Source organism: Hevea brasiliensis, chromosome 17, assembly GCF_030052815.1.
Source record: "Hevea brasiliensis isolate MT/VB/25A 57/8 chromosome 17, ASM3005281v1, whole genome shotgun sequence".
Lineage (NCBI taxonomy): Eukaryota > Viridiplantae > Streptophyta > Magnoliopsida > Malpighiales > Euphorbiaceae > Hevea > Hevea brasiliensis.
Genome location: NC_079509.1, coordinates 20095662 through 20119220, shown reverse-complemented (window position 1 = coordinate 20119220; position 23559 = coordinate 20095662). Strand labels below are relative to the sequence as shown.

At 38.4% G+C, this 23559-nt stretch overlaps 1 protein-coding gene across 3 annotated transcripts in view; it reads left to right on the top strand.

The window, feature by feature from the left end:
- LOC110648260 (uncharacterized) overlaps positions 1-23559 on the top strand; it is a 49527-nt gene that overhangs the window by 12419 nt on the left and 13549 nt on the right. For all 3 annotated transcript variants that reach the window (XM_058139065.1, XM_058139064.1, XM_058139066.1), the window contains 2 exons: positions 7184-7238; positions 20274-20333. In XM_058139065.1, coding sequence (XP_057995048.1) covers positions 7184-7238; positions 20274-20333 — 115 coding nt within the window. The remainder of the gene's footprint in view (positions 1-7183; positions 7239-20273; positions 20334-23559) is intronic.

Genomic DNA, 23559 nt, shown 5'->3' with positions numbered 1-23559 from the left:
TGCTCTTCGTAAAGGTAAACGTTCATGTACTTACCCTATCTCTTCTTTTGTTTCTTATAATCAATTGTCTTCTTGTTCTCGGTGTTTTGTTACTTTTTTAGACTCTGTTCCTATCCCTAATACTGTTGGTGAGGCACTGTCTCATCCTGGCTGGTGTGCTGCTATGAAAGAGGAAATGGAGGCTTTAGATGCTAATGATACATGGGAACTGTTGCCTTTGCCCACTGGTAAGAAAGCTATTGGTTGCAAATGGGTGTTTACAGTAAAGGTAAATCCTGATGGTTCTGTGGCTAGGTTAAAAGCACGCCTTGTAGCAAAAGGATATGCTCAGACATATGGGGTTGATTACTCTGACACTTTTCTCCTGTAGCTAAACTTACTTTTGTTCGCTTGTTTATCTCTTTAGCAGCTACATATGATTGGCCCCCACAACAATTGGATATCAAGAATGCTTTCCTTCATGGTGATCTTCAGGAGGAGGTGTATATGGAGCAACCACCTGGGTTTGTTGCTTAGGGAGAGTTGGGTAAAGTTTGTAGGCTTCGGAAGTCTCTTTACGGCTTGAAACAAAGTCCTAGGGCTTGGTTTGGGAGATTCAGTGAAGCAGTACAGGAATTTGGTATGCAAAAGAGTAAGTGTGATCACTCAGTATTTTATAGGCAATCTGAGGTTGGTCTAATTCTCCTGGTAGTCTACGTGGATGACATTGTCATCACTGGAAGTGACTCTGCAGGTATTTCATCTCTTAAAACCTTCCTCCAAACCCAGTTTTAGGCCAAAGACTTGGGATTGTTAAAGTATTTCTTAGGTATTGAAATTATGAAAAGTAAGAAGGGTATTTTCTTGTCTCAAAGAAAATATGTCCTCGATTTATTGACAGAGACAGGAAAATTAGGTGTTAAGCCTTGTAGTGCACTAATGACTCCAAATTTACAACTGTTAGCAGGGGATAGTGAGTTGTTTGAAGATCCAGAGAGATACAGGAGATTGGTAGAAAAATTGAACTACCTTACGGTCATTCGTCCTGACATTGCTTATGCCGTTAGTGTGGTAAGTCAGTTTATGTCTTCCCCAACTGTTGCTCATTGGGAAGCTTTGGGACAAATCTTGTGTTATCTGAAGGGCGCTCCAGGAAGAGGTTTATTATATGGTAATCATGGGCATTTGAATGTTGAATGTTTTTCAGATGTCGATTGGGCTGGATCTAAGGTTGACGGGAGATCAACTACTGGATATTGCGTTTTTGTTGGAGGAAATTTGTTGTCTTGGAGAAGCAAAAAGCAGAGTGTGGTTTCTCGATCTAGTGCTGAATCCGAATACAGAGCCATGGCACAATCAGTATGTGAGGTAATGTGGATACTTCAATTACTAGATGAAACAGGTTTTAAGACCTCCCTGCCTGCAAAATTGTGGTGTGATAATCAAGCTGCTCTCCATATTGCTTCTAATCCGGTGTTTCATGAGCGGACCAAACATATTGAGATTGATTGTCACTTTGTTCGTGAAAAGATTCAACAACAGATCATCTCAACAGAACACATCAAAACTGGAGAGCAGTTACGAGATATTTTCACAAAAGCTCTGAATGGAGTTAGGATTGACTACATTTGTAACAAGTTGGGCATGATTAACATCTATACTCCAACTTGAGGGGGAGTGTTATGGAAAGTCAATCACTATATTATTTCTTTGTATATTCTGTATTCTGTATTCCTATTTAGGATTTCTTACTTAAGATTTCTTCCTAATTAGTAGAACGCAATTATAGGAATCAATTATATATATATACCCATGTACAGATTAATTGAAATTAAAGGAGAATCATCTCTTTCTACAACGATCATCATCCGCTATTTTAATTCAGCCATAATCACATCCGAACATGAATATTTGTGAGTGATCGCCTGGTTTTTCAATTCCTTTACCATGGCATCCTCGACCTCATTCAAAGTGATCTTCTTTTCTGGTTTGGGGACCAAATAATTCCAACTGTGCGGAACGCCCACAAAACCCTCAGGATCTTTACTTCTAAGAATAAAAAACCAATATTTCCAATTCTTTAGCTAGCGAGCAAGCAAGATCGGTGAAGGGCCCACAGTTCCGCTTTGCTTGAAAAAACCAGTATTCGTCATCTTTGTGTCGAGCAAGTCTGTGTAGTTCAGCGAAGACCTTCACTGTGGGCTCAAGTCCTTTAGCTCGGCAAAGACCTCTGAAGGCCGCCAGAGTTCGCTAAGAGTTCGGATGCACTTGAGCTACGCAGACTAGGTGATATTTCATAATGTCTCTATAAAATTGATCCAAGGGGAACCGTAGCCTGGCCTTCAGTTGTTTTTTGTACACCATGATCATATCTCTTTTATCAAAGAAGTGGTCTGCTCGGAGAGCCCCATGACAACTAATAAGCTCGAAAGAGTCAGGCAGGAGATTGTATTCTTGGTTAATGGATTGGAGATCGGCTATCTCAAGGACCGATGGGAGTTCGTCCACCAATAGATTCTCTTTCCTTGTGGCCAGAGCTTGTACTTGCTTTGGTCTGGCGGGCTGATTAGTGATCGGAATGATAGCTGTAGTAGTTTCAAATTGCCTACTTGGCCCGGTCGCATCACTTTCCTTGGAGGTCCACGAAAAGTGAACGGAGGGAGGGCTTGCAACTCTCTGACCTTCGGTACCGCTCATTTTTGAGAAATAAAGTTAAATTTGACCTGAAAAAGATTAAACTCTTACCATAGTGTAAATCGGCACCAAAAAATTTAGAGATCGAGAGAGAGCGTCGAGTTGCTTGGAGAAATTGAGAAAGCAAAGTGTGCGAATGACTACCCCCCCTCTCCTATTTATACTTGTTCGAGCATTAAATGTTCGCAAATCCCCAGGTGACGCGTCCGTAAGCGAGAAACCTAGTCATTCCAATTCTGCATCAAGAGAAAATTCGAGAAGGGGGGGAGGAGATCGGACAAGCAAGGTAAGTTATGGGGATTGACCATAGATCGAATAATAATAGGATTCAGACGGAAGAGATCGGTTGAATAAGGGTTCGATTAGGGATCAGATTGGACAAAGTAATTAGTTAAAAGAGATCGGAAAGACGATCAATGCAATGCGAACAATAAAAGTAAAATAAAATAAAAACAGAATAAGTAAAATAAAGTCAATCTTAAATAAAGATCCACTTCATTTTCAAAAGATCAGATTACATCATTGGGCGATTTCTCCAGATCAATAATTATAAATATTCCTACCTACTCTACCCTACATTCTACCCGTCTTGTGTTTGCAATTCGACACCCCCCCGATCTCAAGATGCCGTCTAAGAGATACGTGGAGATCGGGAAGGTAGCTCTTGTCAACTATGGTAAAGAATACTGAAAGCTCGTTGTCATCGTTGATGTCATCAACCAGAACCGAGCCTTAATCAGGACCGTTGAGATGTTTAGGAGTCAAATGAACTTCAAGAGGCAATCACCGATAACAAGATTGAAATTAGCAGTCCCCTTCCCGGAGATTGGTTTGAGGCTCAGATCGAAAACCTGATTAGAGATCGGCACGGTAGTCATTTTGGACCCTGATTGGTCGTTTAGTCTGGTTCCCTCACCATCATTAGACGACATTCTCATAATTCTTTGATTGTCGATGTCATCCATTTTCAGTTGAAAGGCAAAGATATTTATAGGAAAAAGATCAAAATAGCCGCCATGTTGAAAATTAGTGCCAGAAAGGCAAGGCATGGGGAAGAACATGCCGCAAACAAACCAGAGAAGGAGGTGTGGAAATGTGAGAGTGACGGAGTTCACTCCCTCATATATATAGGCCTTGGCATTTAATGATTGCAGAACTCGAAGTGGCTCATCAGTAAGTGGAGAATTTAATACTTCACCGTTATTCGAGGTTCATCGACATAGGCTAGATACGGAGAAGAGATAGGAAAGAGGTCAGGAAGCGAGAAGAGATCGAATATAGAAAGAGTTGAGTTAAGAGTTCAGAATAGGAAGTCTCAGAGCTGCCGACCATAATGAGAGATTGGGTAGACTGAGAAATGACCAATAGAGATCGAAAGATTTGGGGAAGTAGGAGTTCAAAAGTTACCTTTAGTCATGACCCTTAATCCGTAAGATTAATCCCCCTTCCCCTTCTCCCCCCCCCCCCCCCCCCTGCGTCAGATCTGGGTTAGTTAAAGCATTTGGGGTACGATCCAATCTCCACCATCCATCCCATTTGTAAGGACAAACCCGAACCATTGGATCTGAAACGGTTAAAGCATCCCAGTACGCCTCAATTCACACTGTTGATCTCACTTGTAAGGATGGGTTTTGGACCTTCAGATTAAAAGTAAATAACTGATTCGACACTTTTCATTCCCAGCCTTTGGATCCATTCCGTAAAGCAAAACCCCTAACCATTGGATTGGAGAAGAAATGACAGAAATTCTGAACTAAATCCCAACCTTCAATTTTGATTCTCTTTAATTCCAAGACATCGGATCATGTCCTTTTTAATCCAGACTCTTCATCTCTTCATAATAAAATCCTGACCCTTCATTTTAAGACCACATTTCTTATAAATACCTACATGCTACATGTAGAAAGGGTCGAAAAAAAAATCACTAGTCTGTGGTGGGGAGTCTCTAACCTTGTGTATTGCTCTCTAGCTTCTGTGCCATTACTCTGAAGTTCTTGGTCTTTAACGTACTTAGAAACAAGTTTTCTAAAGGGTCTGATTATTACATTGCTCTCTAGCTTCTGTGCCATTACTCTGAAGTTCTTGGTCTTTAACGTACTTTAGAAACAAGTTTTCTAAAGGGTCTTATTACTACATTGCTCTCTAGCTTTTGTGCCATTACTCTAAGGTTCTTGGTCTCTAAGGTACTTTAGAAACAAGTTTTCTAGAGGGTCTTATTACCTGAATTTTTGATTCCACTCTTCAGTAGATTCATGCAGTAGCACGTTGGTCCAATCTTGGTTTATCGTTAGGGTTTTCATTGCTGTCGCTTCGAGCATCTCAAATGGCACTTTTGGTTGTTTTAACCTTAGCGGTTCCAACTTTACGTGAGACATCGGTACCTGTTTTCCTATCATCCTATCAACTCTCCACAGGTAAATATTTTGACTGATCTTCCTAATTGAATGTAACTAAGCTATCTTTATGACGTAAGAACTTTTAGGATACCAATTCATACTGAACCTACAGATAGATTAGTTTCAGATTGACTCGCCTCACAAATACTACCTTTGGCATGCTACTATAACGAGCGCATCATCTCGAGATTTTTATTAATGTAAGAATAAGAGTTTGGAGGATATACATATTACTGGAATTTTGAAAAAAGAGTAAAGAGTTCAGACGAAAGTTAGGTAAATAATGAATCATGATAGGGAGAGTTCGCATCCGATTAAGGAGGGGAAATAATAAGGGAGGATAGATGTAGTTCGGGTAGACGTAGAAGGTTCGGGTAATTAAGAAGAGGTTGGAAGACGAGTAAAAGAGAAGAGTTCGGACAATAAGATACGAGATCGGAAACCAAGAAAAGAGCTCGGATAGTAATAAAGAGATCGAGAAATAGCACGTAATTTATCATCGCATTCTTTATCAAGTTAGGGAGATCAAAAGAGAGTCATTTCCTTGAATTCCCGTAGTTTTACATTTTATAAGTTATTCGGTATTAAATAGGGGAGATCGGGAGAGAACCTTCCCCTTGAAAACCCAGGCATTTATTTTTATAGAATTCTACAAACAAAATTTAGCACACATTTCAGTGATCGGTTCATGGGAGAGTCCTTTCAAGAATCCTGAACTTTATATTTTGGACCCAATGGAGAGTCCTTGGGAGCCAAACGCTTATATCACTTCAGTTCGGCTTAGTTAAATAAAATACCATTGTTGTAAAACACTAAAAAGCTTAACGTGAAACAATATGGGTAAAGGTTTTATGGATAATTATGCCGATGATGAGACTTTCCTTCTTTAAATGAGAGTCCTCATTAATAAAGGGAACTCTTTAGGTTTCAATTAACGCATCCCTTTTGAATTAGAGTCCTAATTGAAAGGAATGAAAATTTCATACCCATATCGGTTCTTATATATCCATTACACACACCGCACCCTCAGTTATTTGAATGTTAATGATGAGGTACACAATGTGTGAGCCGAAAGTCCTCCTTACTCCTTGTGAACCTCTATGGGTCAAATAATACCTCTCCGGAATTAGAGTCCTAATTCGGGGAGGGAGGAATTTAATAAATACATAACAAATACGACCTCAACTCACTTTAGGGCCATCTCATTTACTTATGTTCTTGGGATACCTCGGAATAGTGAAATATCAAATGTTTCTTTAATAGATAACATGAACCAACATTGTAATTTTAACTCCAAAATTATCGATCTTAAATTACAAAGAGCACATTGTTAAATCTACTTGCCCTTGTTGAAGGATGATGTGGGGTGTCTAACACCTTCCCCACATGTATACAGACCCTGAACTTAGCATCTCTGTTTTAGAAGTGGTTTCATAATTTTTTTTTAATAAATGATTTTCTTTAATTTCTCTTAAAATTAAAGTGGCAACTCCTCACTTTTTCGCTTCGATGAGAATCATCTAGCGACCGCAAGACCCTTACGGCAAAGGGGTAATATGAAGTACAGTACCACTACTTCTTGTGTGGAGTATTGGGTAAAATAGCGATATTCACATATTTAAGGATTTAAACTTTCCACACAGAGGATGAAGCTACTATTTTTGCACTCACCTTTCTCCTTGACGGTTTGTTCAAGTTCCTTTTGTTTTTTCTCTCTCTTTCTCTTTAGGCTTTTAGGTACTCCTAATTTTGGGACCAAGAATCATTTTTTAATTCATATTTGTGCTTGTTCCTTTGAGCATTCTTGTATTTTCACAGTTTTCCCCTTTAATATTTTATTAATTAATCAAAAGAGGAAGAATGGTGATTCACAAAGGTGTTGCATCATATTAATGTTACTTCAGTTCATAATGTATCTATCAAATATGATGCTAAATCATGCTTAATGTCTTTTTAATGTTCATACTTCATTCAATTACCAATTGTGTATTTTGTAATATTTTTTCATACATTAAGTATAGGTACGGTTCGTAAATTTGTTTATTTTTACATCCAACTTGTGCTTATTTATCATTTATGGATGCCATTTCTTATAATTGTTTATTAATTCACAGGTCATTGGAAGATGCAAATGTATTTGTTGTTAATGATTTCCAAAATCCTGTACAGGTGTGTGGAAATAATTGACTTTCTTTGTTTTCTTTGGATGACTAATAACCATACCAATTGTTCCATTGTATTAGTCTTTAATTGCAAAATATTGTTTTAAAACTATGTTTGCATTACATATTAATTTATATTATTATATATGTGTGGGTGTATGTAGGGCCAATCCCCACAATTGGCTTAGATAGTTGATGCTGCTATGGATTCTTGGGCAAGGTAAACCCTATTAGATAGCCTGTAGCCTACACACAGAAAGGATGTAAGATCGGCGGTTTAATGATAGCCACTTTGACACTCAAATTAGAGTTTGTTAGTAATAAGAGATTACAAATAATGAGTGGAGATTAACAATGAATAGTGAAAACAAGCCTTGTCAATGCTATCTCATTATAGTTGTTGGCACTATTTGGGGTAATGGGTTATCAATCTCGAGCATTCTGCTCGCTCCACAGATTTAGCCCCATAAGTTTAGTCGTAAGTCTTGTAGTCAGTCGAGTCAATGCGTCTGTGACACCCCTTACCCTTCTACAGTGTAGCCGAGCAAGATATGCCACACAGTGTGCCGGAGCACCATATCTTATTTCATTACAATTTACTCTTTCTTAATTTATTTATTTATTCATTTATTAGTCACAAAGTGAAATTTATGCCATTTAATTTATTTATTGAAATTATGAATTAATTTAAGATTTCGAAAATTTTTCAGAAAATTCGGCAGAGTGCCGGCTAAAAATGGAGAAAACAGTTCTTCGGAACCTGTGAAAAACACTTCCAATAATTTTCAATCATTCTCAAACTCCATTTGTATCACATCAATTTACAACAATTTCTTAACAATTCCTTCATTTGTCATTCATTCATTCCACATCATCATCATGCTCAAATCATAAATAAATTCTCATATGTTTTTTATAATCACAAGTTACAAATACTTACATTAATACAAAATTATATTACATTTGTTTCAAATATACACGATAAGATAAGATTTTAATTACAAAACTTACAAAAATTACAAAATACAAAATGGGACCTAGTGTCCTACCAATGCACTGTAGCCTGTGAGGTGACACGGACACTAAGCAGAACTGTAAACGGCCTTACCCAATCTGTGGTCTATTGGGCTCTCTATCCAAATCTTCAGTACCTACGCGTTGCAAAAGCGACGCGCTAAGCATAAAGCTTAGTGGTGCCAATGATATAAGAAAATATAATATGCAAATAAAAGTAAAAATTTCCTAGTTATTGTGTTCATAAGAAATGAATATTTACTAACTTATTGTTTAGTCGAAGGCTAATTACATTTTATGATATTAACTTCTTCATGCATTTTGTTAATTGTTTTCTTGATGATTTTGAGCTTCTTTATATTTTATTGTAACCACTCTTGATCTTTATCTTGATATTTCATTTCCTTATTTTCTTTAATAATCAGTTCAATTACAGTTATACTTTTCCATGCCCAAGTAACCTATACAAATTGACCGGACTGGATAAACGGATAAACTAGCACTGGGTATCAGGTACCTCGAGCCATCACACCATCAGTCACAATATGTCTCCCTGTATGCAAATAGAATGGCTAACAAAACCATAAAAGCAATAAGGCATAAAGCCAAGTATAACATCATAATTAGTATAGCCATAGGCTATCATCACAGAATGGCATGGAGCCATACATCATACGCAGTACTGCTATCAGAACCCTATTGGCATGCCAACCTATCCAAACCAATCACATTAGGCCTACTAGGGTATATTACAAAGTCATTTCTTGAATATTTGTACTTTATATGTAAGGTTACTATTCATTTCATTAGTCAACTAAAATGTTGACTTTTTCATAGATAATAGGTATATTAGTTCAAATATCACCAACATACCACATTTTGCATTCCAAAGTTGTTGGCATTGGTTGCCAATTCCATTTCAAAGCTTTAGTGTTAGTTATTCACAATTTTTAGATTTCAAGCACTAAGTTTACTGTTCCATTGGTCATTTTTACAGTCGGAATTTGGCAAAATTGTCTTCATGAAAGTTGTTCCTTATTGTGTCTAGTTACATTTCTTTTTTTGAATCACTCTATTTGGAGTTTTGTAGCTCAAGTTATGGCCTAAACACCATAACTGGCAGGATTGCAATTTTCCAGATTTTTCTGGGCAGAACCAATTCTGCAGGTTTTGTACACTGACTGCAGGTCAGTTTTTGAATATGTTATGATCAAAATTTGGGTTTGGTTTCTTCATGAAAGTTGTAGGTCTATGTCTCAGCTATCTACTGGTAAAATTTCAGGTCAATTGGACCTTTCTACACTGAGTTATGACCAAATGAATAAATACTATTCATTTGGTCATTTTGCCCAGGCAGAATGCAAGTCACCCGGATTAGGGTAATTTTTAGGTCAACTTGGTTTGGTTTTCTGGGCAGGGTTTCTTCACCAAAGTTGTGCCATTATGTGTCTAGTTTCATGTCCAATTGGCCTTGCACCAATTGAACCTATACAACTCCATTTATAGCTGCCCAAACCTGCTGGACTCACAACCAGTCCTGCAGGTCACCAAGGGCAGCATGCCTAAGTTCAACTCCAACATCCTTACTCACTTCAATTCCTCCTCACACACATTCAAATGGTCACTAATTGACCATTACAATGTTAACATACCATTACATGAGCAAACCCTAATGTTGTTTAAGTGTCCACATTTTCAAGGTTCATTCATGCATCACACTTGCATTTCATTTACTCTTACATGTTCAAGCACTCATCTCATGCTATGGGCAGCTTATAAACACTTTACTTCAAGTAAATTCATCAAACCCTAACCATTCCTAAGCTGCCAAAATTGTAGGGGTGAATATATATAAGTTTTATTTTGTTTTTCTTACAATTTCCATTTATCTCATGTTAATAAACATGAATTAAACAAGAATGGAAGGAGATTGGTCACTAACCTTGTTGGAGCTACTCCCAAGCTTGCCAAAACCTTTCTTTTTCCTCTTCAAATTGATGTCCAAGGCTTGCTCTAGTAGTAGGGCAATTTTTTATTAAGAGAAGTTAGGGTTTAGAGGTGATTTGGTGGGTTGTCTCAAGCTTGCCTTAAGCTTTCATGGAGGAATGGGTTAGGGAGAGGGAAGATGAGAGAGTCACGGCTGGAAATGGGAAAGGGAAGAAACAGATTGGTTTCTTCAATTTTTCTGCCCATTTTATGCTTTTTAAGTGGTTTATGAACATGTGTCACAATGTGATTGGGTGGGAGTGCTTTAGTGACATCATGTGACGTCATAATTGATATTTTCTTTCATTTTCTTTTCTTTTCTTCTCTACTCATTTTCAATTTAATTTTTAGCAATATTTATTCACATTTTATGTCATAATAATTATTTACTTAACTAGACAAGTCGGCCAAAAATCATCTCTGAAGACGAAATGACCAAAATGCCCTCCGTTTGGCTTAACAAACTAAAATTGTCTGTACCGATTGAAAAATTTTTCTAAGCATTTTCTTGGCATTCTAATGCCATAGAAACCTCAATGACTCTTCTCTGGAGTCCCAAAAATTATTTTATAAATTTTCTCCAGGGTCTAGGGCTCCTAGTTGGGAGCACCGCAACTTCCCACTGGGTTACCCATCGCTTGGGCACCGGCTCACTTAACTTGGTTGTATTTTATTTCTAAAATTTTTTCTACATTTTTCTTGTTAATATTTGAGTTAATTATGGTTCCTCACTTTAGTTTAAATATTTTTTTAGACATTCTAGCTGTCTTGACCGACACCGGTCACCAGAACAGTAGAATGTACGAAATGGATACAATGAGGGTGTTACAGCATCCCTCTGAGTTCAGGCTATGTGGGCAAGTGCTGAGTCCAAGTGAAGGGAATGTTGAATGGTTGAGCCTAATCAAGACAAGACTCGGGTTGTTTAACTCAGGTCAAGTATTTTGAAATTCAGCTGCTTAGTACGGATTTTGGGGTCAGCTCTATCACTAGTCCCCTCTTCACTTGGTTTTCTCCTTTTGGGACTTGTAGTATTTTGGCTTTACCTTGATTTGCTCGAATTTCAACCAAGTATTTCTAGATCCTCAGCTCATACTTGCTTAAATTTAAGTTCTTCACTTGAAAGTTTACATGACATTGGTTGACAACTAACTATGAGTCATAAGAAATGGTAACATTCGGGGTTCTTAAGTCTCTAATGATCCGAAGGGCTATTAGGAGGGCCTCTTATTCTGCTACATTATTTATAGCTTGAAAAGGCAATCTGATTGCATATTTAAGCTTCATCTTATATGGTTCTTTTAGAGCAATGTCGATTCTGCACCTTTTTGCTCCCATTGCTTTGTTGATTCATGCATTCCAGCTTCCTTTGATTGTGACTCAGCCTCTAGTTTGGGAGTCAGTTCTACTATGAAATCTACTAGAGACGAGGCCTTCAGTGATGTTCTTGGAACATACTATATGTCATTTGCTTTGAAAAATAACAAACTAGATTGCTGGCCTCCCTAAGGTCTCTAGATAGCGAAGAACTTTCCTAAGTGGGTAAATGGTTTTCACCTCAATGGTGTGAGGCTCGGAGTATGATCTTAACTTTGTTGTTGTAGAGAAGACTGACAGCACTAGCTTCTTCAAGACCGAGTAATATAGCTCTGCCGCTTTTAATACTTGGCTAGTGTAATAGATTGGCATCTATTTGCCATCCTCTCCTCGGATCTGGATTGAGCTTATTGTTTATTTGGTTACCACAAGATATAAAAATAATATTTTTCTGATTTGGGCAAATCAACTAAAGGAGGGTGAGTCAGAAAATTTTTTAATTCATCAAAACTACCTTTCAATCCTCCCTCCATTTGAAATGCTTTCTAGCTTTTAGTGCTTGGTAAAAGGGGAGGCATTTCCAAGCCGAACACATGAATCTTCCTAATGCTGTGTTCTTTGGAGGCTATATCTCCATTATAGCTCGAATCTTTTACGCGTTAGCTTTAATTCCTCTCTTGGAGAGAGGCATTTCCAAGCCAAACATGACATGAGTCTTCCTAATGTTGTGACCTTCTTATATAGCCTCTAGACTTCTTTAATGTTCTTTGGAGGCTATATCTCCATTATAGCTCGGATCTTCTATGAGTTAACTTTAATTCCTCTCTTGGAGACAATGTGCCCGAGGAATTTGTCTGCATTGACTTTGAAAGTGCATTATCATATCATCGATATATACCTCGACTGTCCTCCCTATCAGATCCTTGAACATTTTGTTGACGAGTCTTTGGTATATGACTCTCGCATTCTTCAATCCAAATGGCATCACTCGGTAGTAGTAGATCCTCTAGTTAGTGATGGACGCTGTCTTTTCCTTATTCTTTGGGCCTATCATGATTTAGTGATATCTGCAAATGACATCCACCAAAGAGAAAACGGCATGAATGACTATGGAGTTGATTAGTCTATCAATTTAAGGAGGGGATAGTGGTCCTTTAGACATGCGTTGTTAAAGTCAGTGAATTCAATGCACATTCTCCATTTTTCACTCACTTTTTTAACTAGTACCACATTTGCAACCCACATATGGTATTGGACTCTCAGATTAAATTTGTGTTCAGAAGTTTATTAAGTTTGCCAATTGTTAGTTGGTACCTATCTGGGGCGATCATCCTCTTCTTTTGTTGGATTGGTCTTCCTACTGGATCCATATTCAATTTATGTGTTAAGACTGTTGGGTTAACTCCTGTCATCTCCTTTGGGTGCCATGCAAAGGTGGATATCTCATATTTGAGTGTCTAGATGACTTCTTCTCGGACTGAGCCTTCTAGTACTATGTAGTGTTATTAAAGGCGAGGACAGGCGTCAGGCGAGGCTCTAGGAATGGTGAGGCGACAACTTGGTGCCTGCCTGGCTAAAGCTAGTCGACATTCCAAAGGCAAGTGCCTACGGCTCTAAGGCGAGAGGCGTTAAACGGAAAATTTTCAATTTTTTTTTAATTTTTGTTTGAAAACAACAAATAGTTAAGAGTCCTAACATGTTCTCTCTCTCACAATGCTAGCAGCAACATTAAAGAAGACTTGAAATCACAATTAGGTATTTCTTGATTTCTTCTTCTCTCTCCTCTTCTTCTTCTTTCCTCTCTTTCTCCTCTCCTCTTCTTCTATTCTTCTCTTCTATTCTCTTTCTCTTTTTCTATTTCTCTCAATCATGCCATAGCAGCACAACACTTTTTTTTTTTCTTTTTAACTTTTTTCTTCTCTTCTCTCATGCATTTTTTTCCTGTTCTTCTCTTATTCTCTCATCATGCCATCTTTTATAGCAGAACTTATAATTTTTTTAAAATTTTGTTTCATTTCAATTTTTTTATTAGATTTGTTCTTTTTAATTTATTGTTTTATTATTAGTTAGATGGCGATATGAACTGTTGAGCACTATGAGTCCCTAAGGTTGCAGCATGTGAGGATAGGTCACCTAGGTAGTACTCACCCTTGAAAATCAACTTGCAAGGGGAGGGTGCTTAGGGACTTATTAACGTCTCACCAAGATTGTTTCTTAGCGATGTGGGATCGTAATAATACCCCACGCTAGGAGAACCAAGGTCCTCGTTGGTCACGACCATGTTGGTCACGGTCACATTAGTCACGGCTAGCATCCTGCACATTGGACCACCTGTCCTTGCACAATGGGCTTAGGCCACCACTCCATGGGCTATCACTCCATGGGCCACCACTTTGAGTGTTAGGTCTTGCAAGATAGGCCTGACTCTAATACTAATTGATATGAATTATTGAACACTACGAGTCGCTAAGATTGCACCACGTGAGGATAGGCCACCTAGGTAGAACTCACCATTGCAAACCGGCTTGCAAGGGGAGGGTGCTAAGGGACTTATTAACCTCTCACCAAGGTTGTTCCTTAGTGATGTAGGATCGTAATAATACCCCATACTTGGAGAACCAACATTCTCATTGGTCATGGTCATGTTGGTTACGGTTAAGTACCCTACACATTGGACTATCTATCCTTACACAATGTGTCTAGGCCACCACTCCGAGTGTCAGGTCTCACAAGATGGGGTTGGATTTGATACTAATTGATATGAACTGTTGTGCACCACAAGTCATTGAGTTTGAACCATGTGAGGAATAGGCCATTTAGGTAAAACTCACCCTTGAAAATTAGCTTACAAGAGAAGGGTGCTTAGGAACTTATTAACCTCTCATCAAGGTTGTTCCTTAGCAATGTGGGATTGTAATAGATGGGTATTGTGATATGCATTTCGTTAAAGGGGTATTGTGATTTTGAAATGATTTTCGTTAAATGGTATTGTGATATGATGTGCTTGAGAAAAAATTAATGTGTTTGCAAATAATTTTTTTCATTTTGAAATGGGTATTGTGACATGTTTTATAATGTCTCTATTTTTATTTCTTTTATTTCTTTTACTGCAAAGATCATAGATGTGAAATGTTGAATGTAAACACAATGATAGTATACAGCTTCCTTTTAGGCATTATAAAATGTTGTAAAAGTCTTGTGTAATATGGTTTTTTTTTTTTTTTTAAAAAAACTAGTTAATAGTATGACATTTTTATGTTAAAAAGTATATATGTATATATATAATTTAGGTAATTTAAGCTATAGCGCCTTACTTCAAAAATGTCCTCGCTTCTTGCCCATCACCTAAGGCAATAGGGTATCTTATCGCCTTGGTGTTACCTCTCGCCTTAATAACACTGGTGCTATGCTAAGATTGTCCCTTTTTCATTATGTCAATTCTACTTCTATTACCGGGTTTGCTAGCTTGAGAGATATATGGCCTTTCGGCTTCTCTAGGAGTTCTATTGGAAGCATTTCTTTGGTTGCTACCTTAGTGAATTGTTTGTAGCACTCTTGAGCCGACTTCTAGCTACCACAGACTATTGCAATGCTGCCAACGGCTGGAGTTTCATGCAGAGGATCTCCATGTTGATCACAATGCCGTTGTTCAAGATTGGTTTGCCGAGGATGGCTTTGTACGACAAAGGGATGTCAAACACCACAAGTTCAGCATAGATCGCTCTTTTGCGGTGCTCGTCTCCTAGGCCTATTATCAAGTTCATGGTGCCTAAGACTGTTACTGTCTTTTCTCCCAGCCCAACTAGTGGGTACATCAACTTTGTCAGATCCTTCTTCAGAGGTTTGAGCTTCTCAAACACTTTCAAAGTGATGATATTCACTGAACTTCCAATGTCTATAAGTGCTTGCCTCACCACATACCTGTTTAATCGAATGTTCACAACCAAAGGGTCAACATGTGGTTTATTTACCTTTTGGTCATTTGGTCCAAAAGTGATAGAGTCTTTGTAGAGATCCTCCTCTTCAACCAAGAGGGCCTATCTTTTATGGTTGCTTTCTACAAGCGTTTTGTTTTCAGTCTTGCTGATACTCAATCTTCGGGCAATCACATTGATCACCCCTACTGGTTCTTCCTTATCATTCTTGCTTGGCTGTTTGTTTCCCAAACTTCTTGCTTTCTTAGTCTCAGCTCAGCTTTCCTTGATAAATTTCCTGAGTGATCCTTCCCTAACTAACCATTCAATTTCATCTTTCAACTACCTGCACTCGTCTGTCTTGTGTCCGTGGTCATCATTAAAGTGGCAGTACTGGCTTTTGTCTCTCATGTGGGCGTTGTCAGGGTTGAGCTTCCTTAGCCACTTGATTTGTTGGTCATTTTTTTAGATCTAAATGAGGACTTTAGCTCACAACTCATTGAGAGGTATGTAATGTTTGAATCCCTGCTTCTTCCATTGTCCTGGTCTGAGCTATAGATTCTTTTATCCTAACCAAAACATTTCCTATCCTGCTTTCTTTCACTATTTTGCCCGAACTTTCTCTCGTCCCTTAAGGCTTGTTGCTCGCCATCCAACACAATGTACTTCTGAGCCTGTTCCATCAACTGTAGGTAGTCCGCTGTTGGATTTTCTATGAGAGTCCATAAATTTGACATTTCGGGTTCCCTTCTTGATCTCCTTGCAAGCAGCCTCATGGTTCAAGCTCTCCGCTTGTATAGCCTCTGTATTAAAATGGGAAATAAAATCTTTTAATGACTCACCCTTTTGTTGGCGGATCTTCCTCAAATCTTAGGATAACTTCTTCGGTGGGATGCAATAGATGATAATTTCTTTGAATGAGCTCACTAGTTGTTCAAAACTTTTTGCGGTTTCTGTAAGGATTTGTTGGTATCATTTCTTTGGTGGGATGCAAATGCAAATGATGAATTTTTGTTTCAATGAGCTCACCAGTAGTTCAAAGCTTTCTATGGTTCTTTCAGGGATCCTTTGGTACCATTTCTTGGTGAGCCTGTCAGCGTAGATGGGAACACTCGACAAAGGATATAGTTGTTGATATACTACAAAAACATGGTGGTTCGGAAGTTCACCAAATGACTTATGGGGTCAGTTGTCCTGTCATATTTGTCCACGACTAGAAGTTTGAACTTGGGAGGAAATACCTTGGCTAGGATGTCCTCCAAGAGTGGGGAGACTTCTATAATACCGAAATCATTGTCCTCTTGATTCTTTTGAATCCTTTTCAGAGCTCGAATGAGTTTGCAGTTTAGGTTGGTCTCTTCAGAATCGGCTTCCTCCTCATTTATAAGATTGGTTTTTTTACCTTTCCCTTGATGTTGCCTAAACAAGCTTCCTTTGGAGGGTCACTAGAGGCCATTGGAATAACCGATGGGACTGGGGTGAGGCAACACCATTGGTTTGCCCAAACTCCACTTGCATTGATGCGAGCATCGCTTCCATCTCCTTGATCTTGCGATACATCTCTTGAGAAGGGGATTGGGTTCTCGTGGGTAGAGTCCCCTAGTTGGTGGGCAGATTTTTGGAGCCAGCTAGGTCAGTGTTGACAGCCATAGTTGTATTGGTGATGGCCATTTTTAGTGTTGTTGCATGTTTTTGTGGCCATTTTTAATCAAAAGAAATAGAATATCAGAGTTACAGTCCAAAAATACACAAAAGTAATCAAGTAAAAAATAAAAGAGAAAGAAATTGTTCTAATAGGGGATTAGCTGGTATTTGTTCCATAGAAGGCACCAGCTGATGTTGCTGTGGATTCTCGAGTAAGCCCTATTGTGGATAGCCTATCGCCTGCATGCAGAAAGGATGTGAGATCGTGGTCTAATGGCAACTACAATACTCAATTTAGAGTTTGTGATAAGTGATTACAAATAATGAGTTGAAAACATACCTTGTCAGTCTTTAGTCACCTTTTTTATATGGTCACATTATGGCCGATGGCGCTATTTAGGGTAATGGGTTATCAATCCCAAGTGTTCCGCTTGCTCCGGGAATTTAGCCTCAGAATTTTAGCCGCAAGACTCTCTGTCGGTTGAGTCAATGTGTCCCTCTGAGTCCGGGCTATGTAGGCAAGTGCCAAGTCTGGGTGAAAGGGCTGTCGAATGGCTAAGCCTAATTGAGGCCAGGATTTGGTTTGTTTAACTTGGGTTTGGTATCCATGAATCCAGTCTACTTAATTCGGATTTTGGGGCGAGCAATATCAATATTTAAAGCTGACCTTATCATGTTTAGTCAACAACTTTTATTTTGTTTAACCTTACTTGTTTTGGTTCTTATGTTCATGATTTAATTGCTTTCTATAGAGAACTTTGTCCTCTTTGGAGCTGAGGTCATTCCTATTGCAAGTGGGGCATCTACATTTTTTTCAGCTGGTGATTCTTCATCTTATGAAAACCATGAGAGGGCTGATGGGGATGCCCACAATGAAAGTTCCAACATTTCTCAAAATGTTAGGAGGCGGAGGCAAAAGAGTAATGATACTGCTCGAGATCCTTCAATCCAAGTGTTGGAAAAATATTCTCTTGTAACCAAATTTGCTCGAGAAGCAACTTCACAACTATTCTGGAAAATAAAAGCAACAGATTTGGTACTGTTGAGAGGAAAAACTATAGCCATTCTTGATATCCATCAAAGGACACCAAAGGAACTAGAGAAGTTCCTATTGGAAGTCTTGTACCCTCAGATCCTCTAGAGGTAACGTTTTGTATCTTTAGGAAATTTTACACTCATAAGTATTTTAGGGAAATTATCCTGGTAATTATTAAATTATCTTTCTTGGTGCATCTTACTCTAAAAGTGAATGTACTCTTATTTAGAATACATGGGCTTTATGATACAGATGTAGTTACTTTTCAATTGATTCATATCTCTTGATGTGCACATGACTGAAATGTGGAAGGTTACCGATTGTCCCAAACCAAATTGAAAAGAGCTGAAACCTAACAAGAACTGACATTGTGGAAAATGAATCCTGCCCAATGAAACTTTTTTACGGGTTTGGTACGGTTCTGGCTATCATTGAATCCATACCGAATTGAAGAATAGAAATCATAACCAATTTTATACATATGTTTTTCAATATCTTTATATATATATATATTAAACGCACAGGCACACATAATAATTCTACTATAATTTATGATAAAACTATACCATTTCTTATGCTCTTTAATTTTTCTTAATAATTTATAAATTTATTGACTCAATTAAATTGGAATTATCTTTAGTTAGACTTTATTCATAGTTAAAGATTATAATTATTATATAACAGTTTGTTATACAACAACCTACAAATGTAACTTTAACAGTTTGTTATGCAGTCCCATAATTTTTTTTTGTGATTTGTATTTTTGCAGACTGATTGGACTTGAAATGTGGCATGCATGATCTAAATGACTAATATAGTAAATCCAATGGTCAACTTGCAAAAATATGAATGGAAAAAAATAAAAGTTGTGGGACCATGTAAAAAACTGGTAAATTCAACTGTTACGCACACACATATGGCTTACCTCCATCTTTCAAGAATTTCTGATATTGATATTTTCCCTTATTTAGATTCTTTTGGGGATTATAAAATTTCTTTCAGGGCTATGGTAATTTTTTTATTCAGTTAGCAAGGAAGAAATGTGGACACTAATTTGTTTTTGTGATAAAATTTGATAACTGACAAAAAAGTGTATGTTAGATTTGAAGCTGTTAGTGTTGAGTTGGTTTTCTTGTGGAAATCTTTAGATTCTTAGAATCAAGTTGTTAATTAGCTTACATTTTATCTTTTCAGCCTTACGGGGATGGCTGGCATTTCTCATGTCTTGTGATGACATTTGAAATGTTTCAAATCAGCTTTTGGATTATTAGTAACATAATCCATTCTTAAAACTTTGACAGGGATGGTTGATATTGCTTCAATTTCTTTCCACATAACTTAGGGATATCAATTTTTTGTTATCAGTAGAAGTATAGCTAAAAAATTTAGTCCACCTTGGGTTACTTAAGTTATTTTAGTTGGGGAAAAAACCTTCTATTCCAGGGCAATCTGATGTAGACCTCCATTCCTTTTAAACAGAAATAACTATTTAGTAAACACGACGACGATGAAGAAGCTGGCACCAATGTGGCACTTCTTTGAGCTGATCAATTTTAAGGAGGTATAAAGTGGAGCCTTGTAGCTTACTTTAGTTCTTTGTTCATTTCTTTCCTTGTTCTTCTATTCTTTTGCCAATGTTGTTATCTGTTTGTAACTGATATTTGGTGCTTTTTCATATTTTGTCCATTAGGTATTTAGTAGAATATTTCAAATATATGTGTCTTTCATTTTGCTTTATCTGGGCTTGTTTATCAAATTAACATCATCAAGTAAGTCCATCATGTTATGATGCTTATTATTTACTTTTGACCTTTTTGACATCAAGTTGAAATAACAACAAAGGGGCTTGTATGAGTGGGTATTAGAACGTGATGACTGCATTTCTTTGCAAAAATAGTCCTCTGTTTTCATCTTGGGTCTCACATATGAATGTGTGAGCTATACAATTTTCATATTTTCTAGTTGGAAAATTTTATATATAATGGCAATAAAGATTTAATTTAGACCATATTTCTTGAAATTTGAATCCTTTCATACTTCTTTTAAATTCTTCCTTTCTTTGTTTATAAATAAACACATTTATTTCTTCTTTTGGATGTGGAATTGATTCTTCCTCTTGATCTCTTGGCAGTTTGACAAACTGACACTTGTATGGGGAAAGGCACGACAGCCGCCCCTGGGTTCTGAGGAGGTAGGTGCTCTCTTTCCTAAAGACAATTTCTCTATCAACTATTCAATGATGGGTCTTGCATATATCAACGCTTTATCAGCGCAATTACTGTCAGTTCTATTGAAAGAATATTATTTCTGGCACTTCATTGTCATTCTGCTTTGGGCTTTTAATTTATTTCTCAGTCATTTCCTGGAACTAACCGCAGCTCTTGTTTATTTGGGTCTTTATGCTGATGGATTTTGTTCTGGTTCTGAGATCGTGTTCACCACCTTCCATATTGATTTTAATTTTGTTGAGTCTCAGGGTATGCATGTAGCTATTATATGCACGTGTTCCTTATGCTTGCAGCTTGTTCTTTTCACTATGTTTTCTGCAAAACATAGGGGTTGTGCATATTTATGTGCTAGCAGATTTCATAAGGGTGTATTGTGTTGAACATTGTTCTTTCACAAATCTCTATTTTCTTTGGAGCAAGTTATGAGAATGAGGAGGTGTCCTTATGGTTTTATCTTGGTCTATTTTCATCATTTCTTTGATTTGACACCAAGGTCCTTACACAGCTCTTGATGGGATATGCTTTCACATCACAGGCAATTAGAAATGTAAAACTTGATCAGGAATATGCACCATATCACCATGTTGTTGCCTACAGCCTGCAGTGATTGCTCTTAACTCTGGTTATTGCCATTATTGAGTCTTCTTAGGATCATAGATCAATTTTTGTGTTTATGCGTTGCAGAACTTGCCTGAGAAACTGCTTATATATTCCATTCCATGATAGATTTTTTGTCACGACCCAATCTATGGGCCGGACCGGCACTAGGACCTGGGCGAGCCTAAAGCCCCCGAGGCCCGTAGTAAGCCTAACTATTCACTTACCCCAACTCTAAAGCCCTTTTGGGCCCAATTTCAAGAAATCAACCGGACAGAGTCCGGCCATAAAATGGACCTTTCAACGGGGAGTTTTTGACTCACCCGACCTGTAAACACAGTAAATACTCAATTGGGGAGCTCAGCTCACCCTCCACATACTCATATCATCAAAAAAACATATGGGAGCTCAGCTCCCTCATCCAGTCCGTCAAATATGCATATCATTATACGTTTACAGGTCCAACATGGTAATAATATTACAGACCAAAATCAAATAAATACTTCTAACACATGCGAAAATTCTAGGAGTAAATAAAATTACACAAATATTGATAAACAACCTGCGAAGGAGAAAAGCAGGTTAACCACAATAAAATCCTCCTGTAGCCTGAAAAAATATTGAACAGGAGTGAGCGTTCGACTCAGAGAGTAAAATATCAATTTTAACCATAATCTCTATAACTATCTAAAACTAATGCACCCTGTAGAGTGAAATGCAACACCAGCAATAATTTCACATCATAACATCAAAAAGGTAATTTGGAGCACTCACGCACCCAGCAATATCAATCATATATATATGGGAGCTGATCCCCTATACAGCTCTCTTAATTCCAACTGTGCCAGCGAAGAACTCAGCTCAGACTTCCACTTAATAACCAAATCGGGGTCCCAGCGAAGAACTCAAGCCGTGTCTACCCCGAAGGACCGGGTCCCAGCGAAGATCTCAAGCCGTGTCTACCCGTCCTATCCATAGTCCACACCACATCACACGCACGCCAACGCACGCACACTGCTCCAAATTACCACAACAACATACATGGCACTTTCACAGTTATGAATGCAACATAAATCGTGCCTAAAGTTTATCTACATAGATATATGCATATAAGTGATGCATGGGCATGCTTGAACATATAATAATAGTGAAATTACAATTAAAATTAATATTTTACTCACAGACTTGACAACGGTCACTGTGGCGGCTGGGCGGAGGAAGAAGGCTGTCCCAGCTCACCTGACAATTACATTACAATTATTTAATACAAATGACTCAATACAAATCAAGAAAAGACCAAGTACGTCCTAAGTCGTGCCGAAAATCCGGCAGAGTCTCCCCTATACCTAGGACCTACCCAACCTGCAAAAGGGCTCAAAACACACTTCTATATTCACAACCCATATATCCACAACTCAATCACATCACACAGCCCCTCATGGGCCCATCAAATCAGTCATCCATCACAATATGTAAAATTTATTTTTAGTCCTTATAATTGATCATTTTTGCAAAAACTACCCAAATAAGCTCTAAAAATTCTAAAATTTTGCCCCGCGGTCCTTAGCAATATTACTAGGCTATTGCAAAAAGAATCATAATTTTCTGAGCTACCACGAATATTTTATGAATTTTTAATCCTATTTAAGCACTAGAAAATTACGAAAAAGTAAGGTTCGGGTTTACCTTTGCCGATTCCGACTCCGGTGACGCGCTCGGGACGTCTGACAATGGGGGGTAGCCAAAACCTTGGTCCAATTCGGAGACTTTTCCGTGTAGCAGTGCATGCGGCGGAAATTCACAAACTCGCAACAGCCGAATTTCCGCGAATTGAAGATACCTACACGAAGCCCACGACACGGGGGTTAGTACATAAATTTTTCAGAATTTTCTAAGCTCATTTAATGCTCGAAAAGACACTGCGAAGTTCCGTGGGACCCACCGAAAAACGGTGTCGGAAAAATTCGAAATTTATGTCGCCGCGAAGCTCTCGACGAGTGGAGCGCTCTGGTACTCTCGGTTTTCTCGTGGGATTCACGGTTTGCGAGAAATCTAGCCCGAAAGTCAAAATGGGCTAAAACTTCCTGGGCAAAAATTGGACAAACCGCTCGATGGATTTCGGTGTTCTTGGTGTCTATGGAAAGCTCTCAACGAGTAGATGATTTTGACATAGGAATCGGTCCAATTGGTGGCCGGATCGGCCGGATTTTGGCCGGGAAGCCGAGGAGTCGTGCGCGCGCTGCGCGTTGTTTCTGGGGCCGTTTTCCGGCGTTCCAGGCGGCGGCCGGCCGTGGGGGAGGGCTGAAGTGGGGCGCCGGCGAGGTGGGGAGGCAGGGGAGGTGGCGGCGCAGCAAGGGGAGGAGGGAGGAGAGAGAAAAGAGAGAGAGAAGGGGAGGAGGTCGGGACGCGCGGAAGAAAAGACAAAAAGAAAAGGGAGCCGGTCCGATCCGGTCCGGTTCGATTCGGCCGGTTCGATTCGGAATACAAAATTTTAAATTTTTACTCTGCCTCGGGACCGAAAACGAGGTCCAAAAATTCCGAAAAAATTCCAGAAAACTTAGAAAAATTCGTAGACTCTAAATATATTTTTAA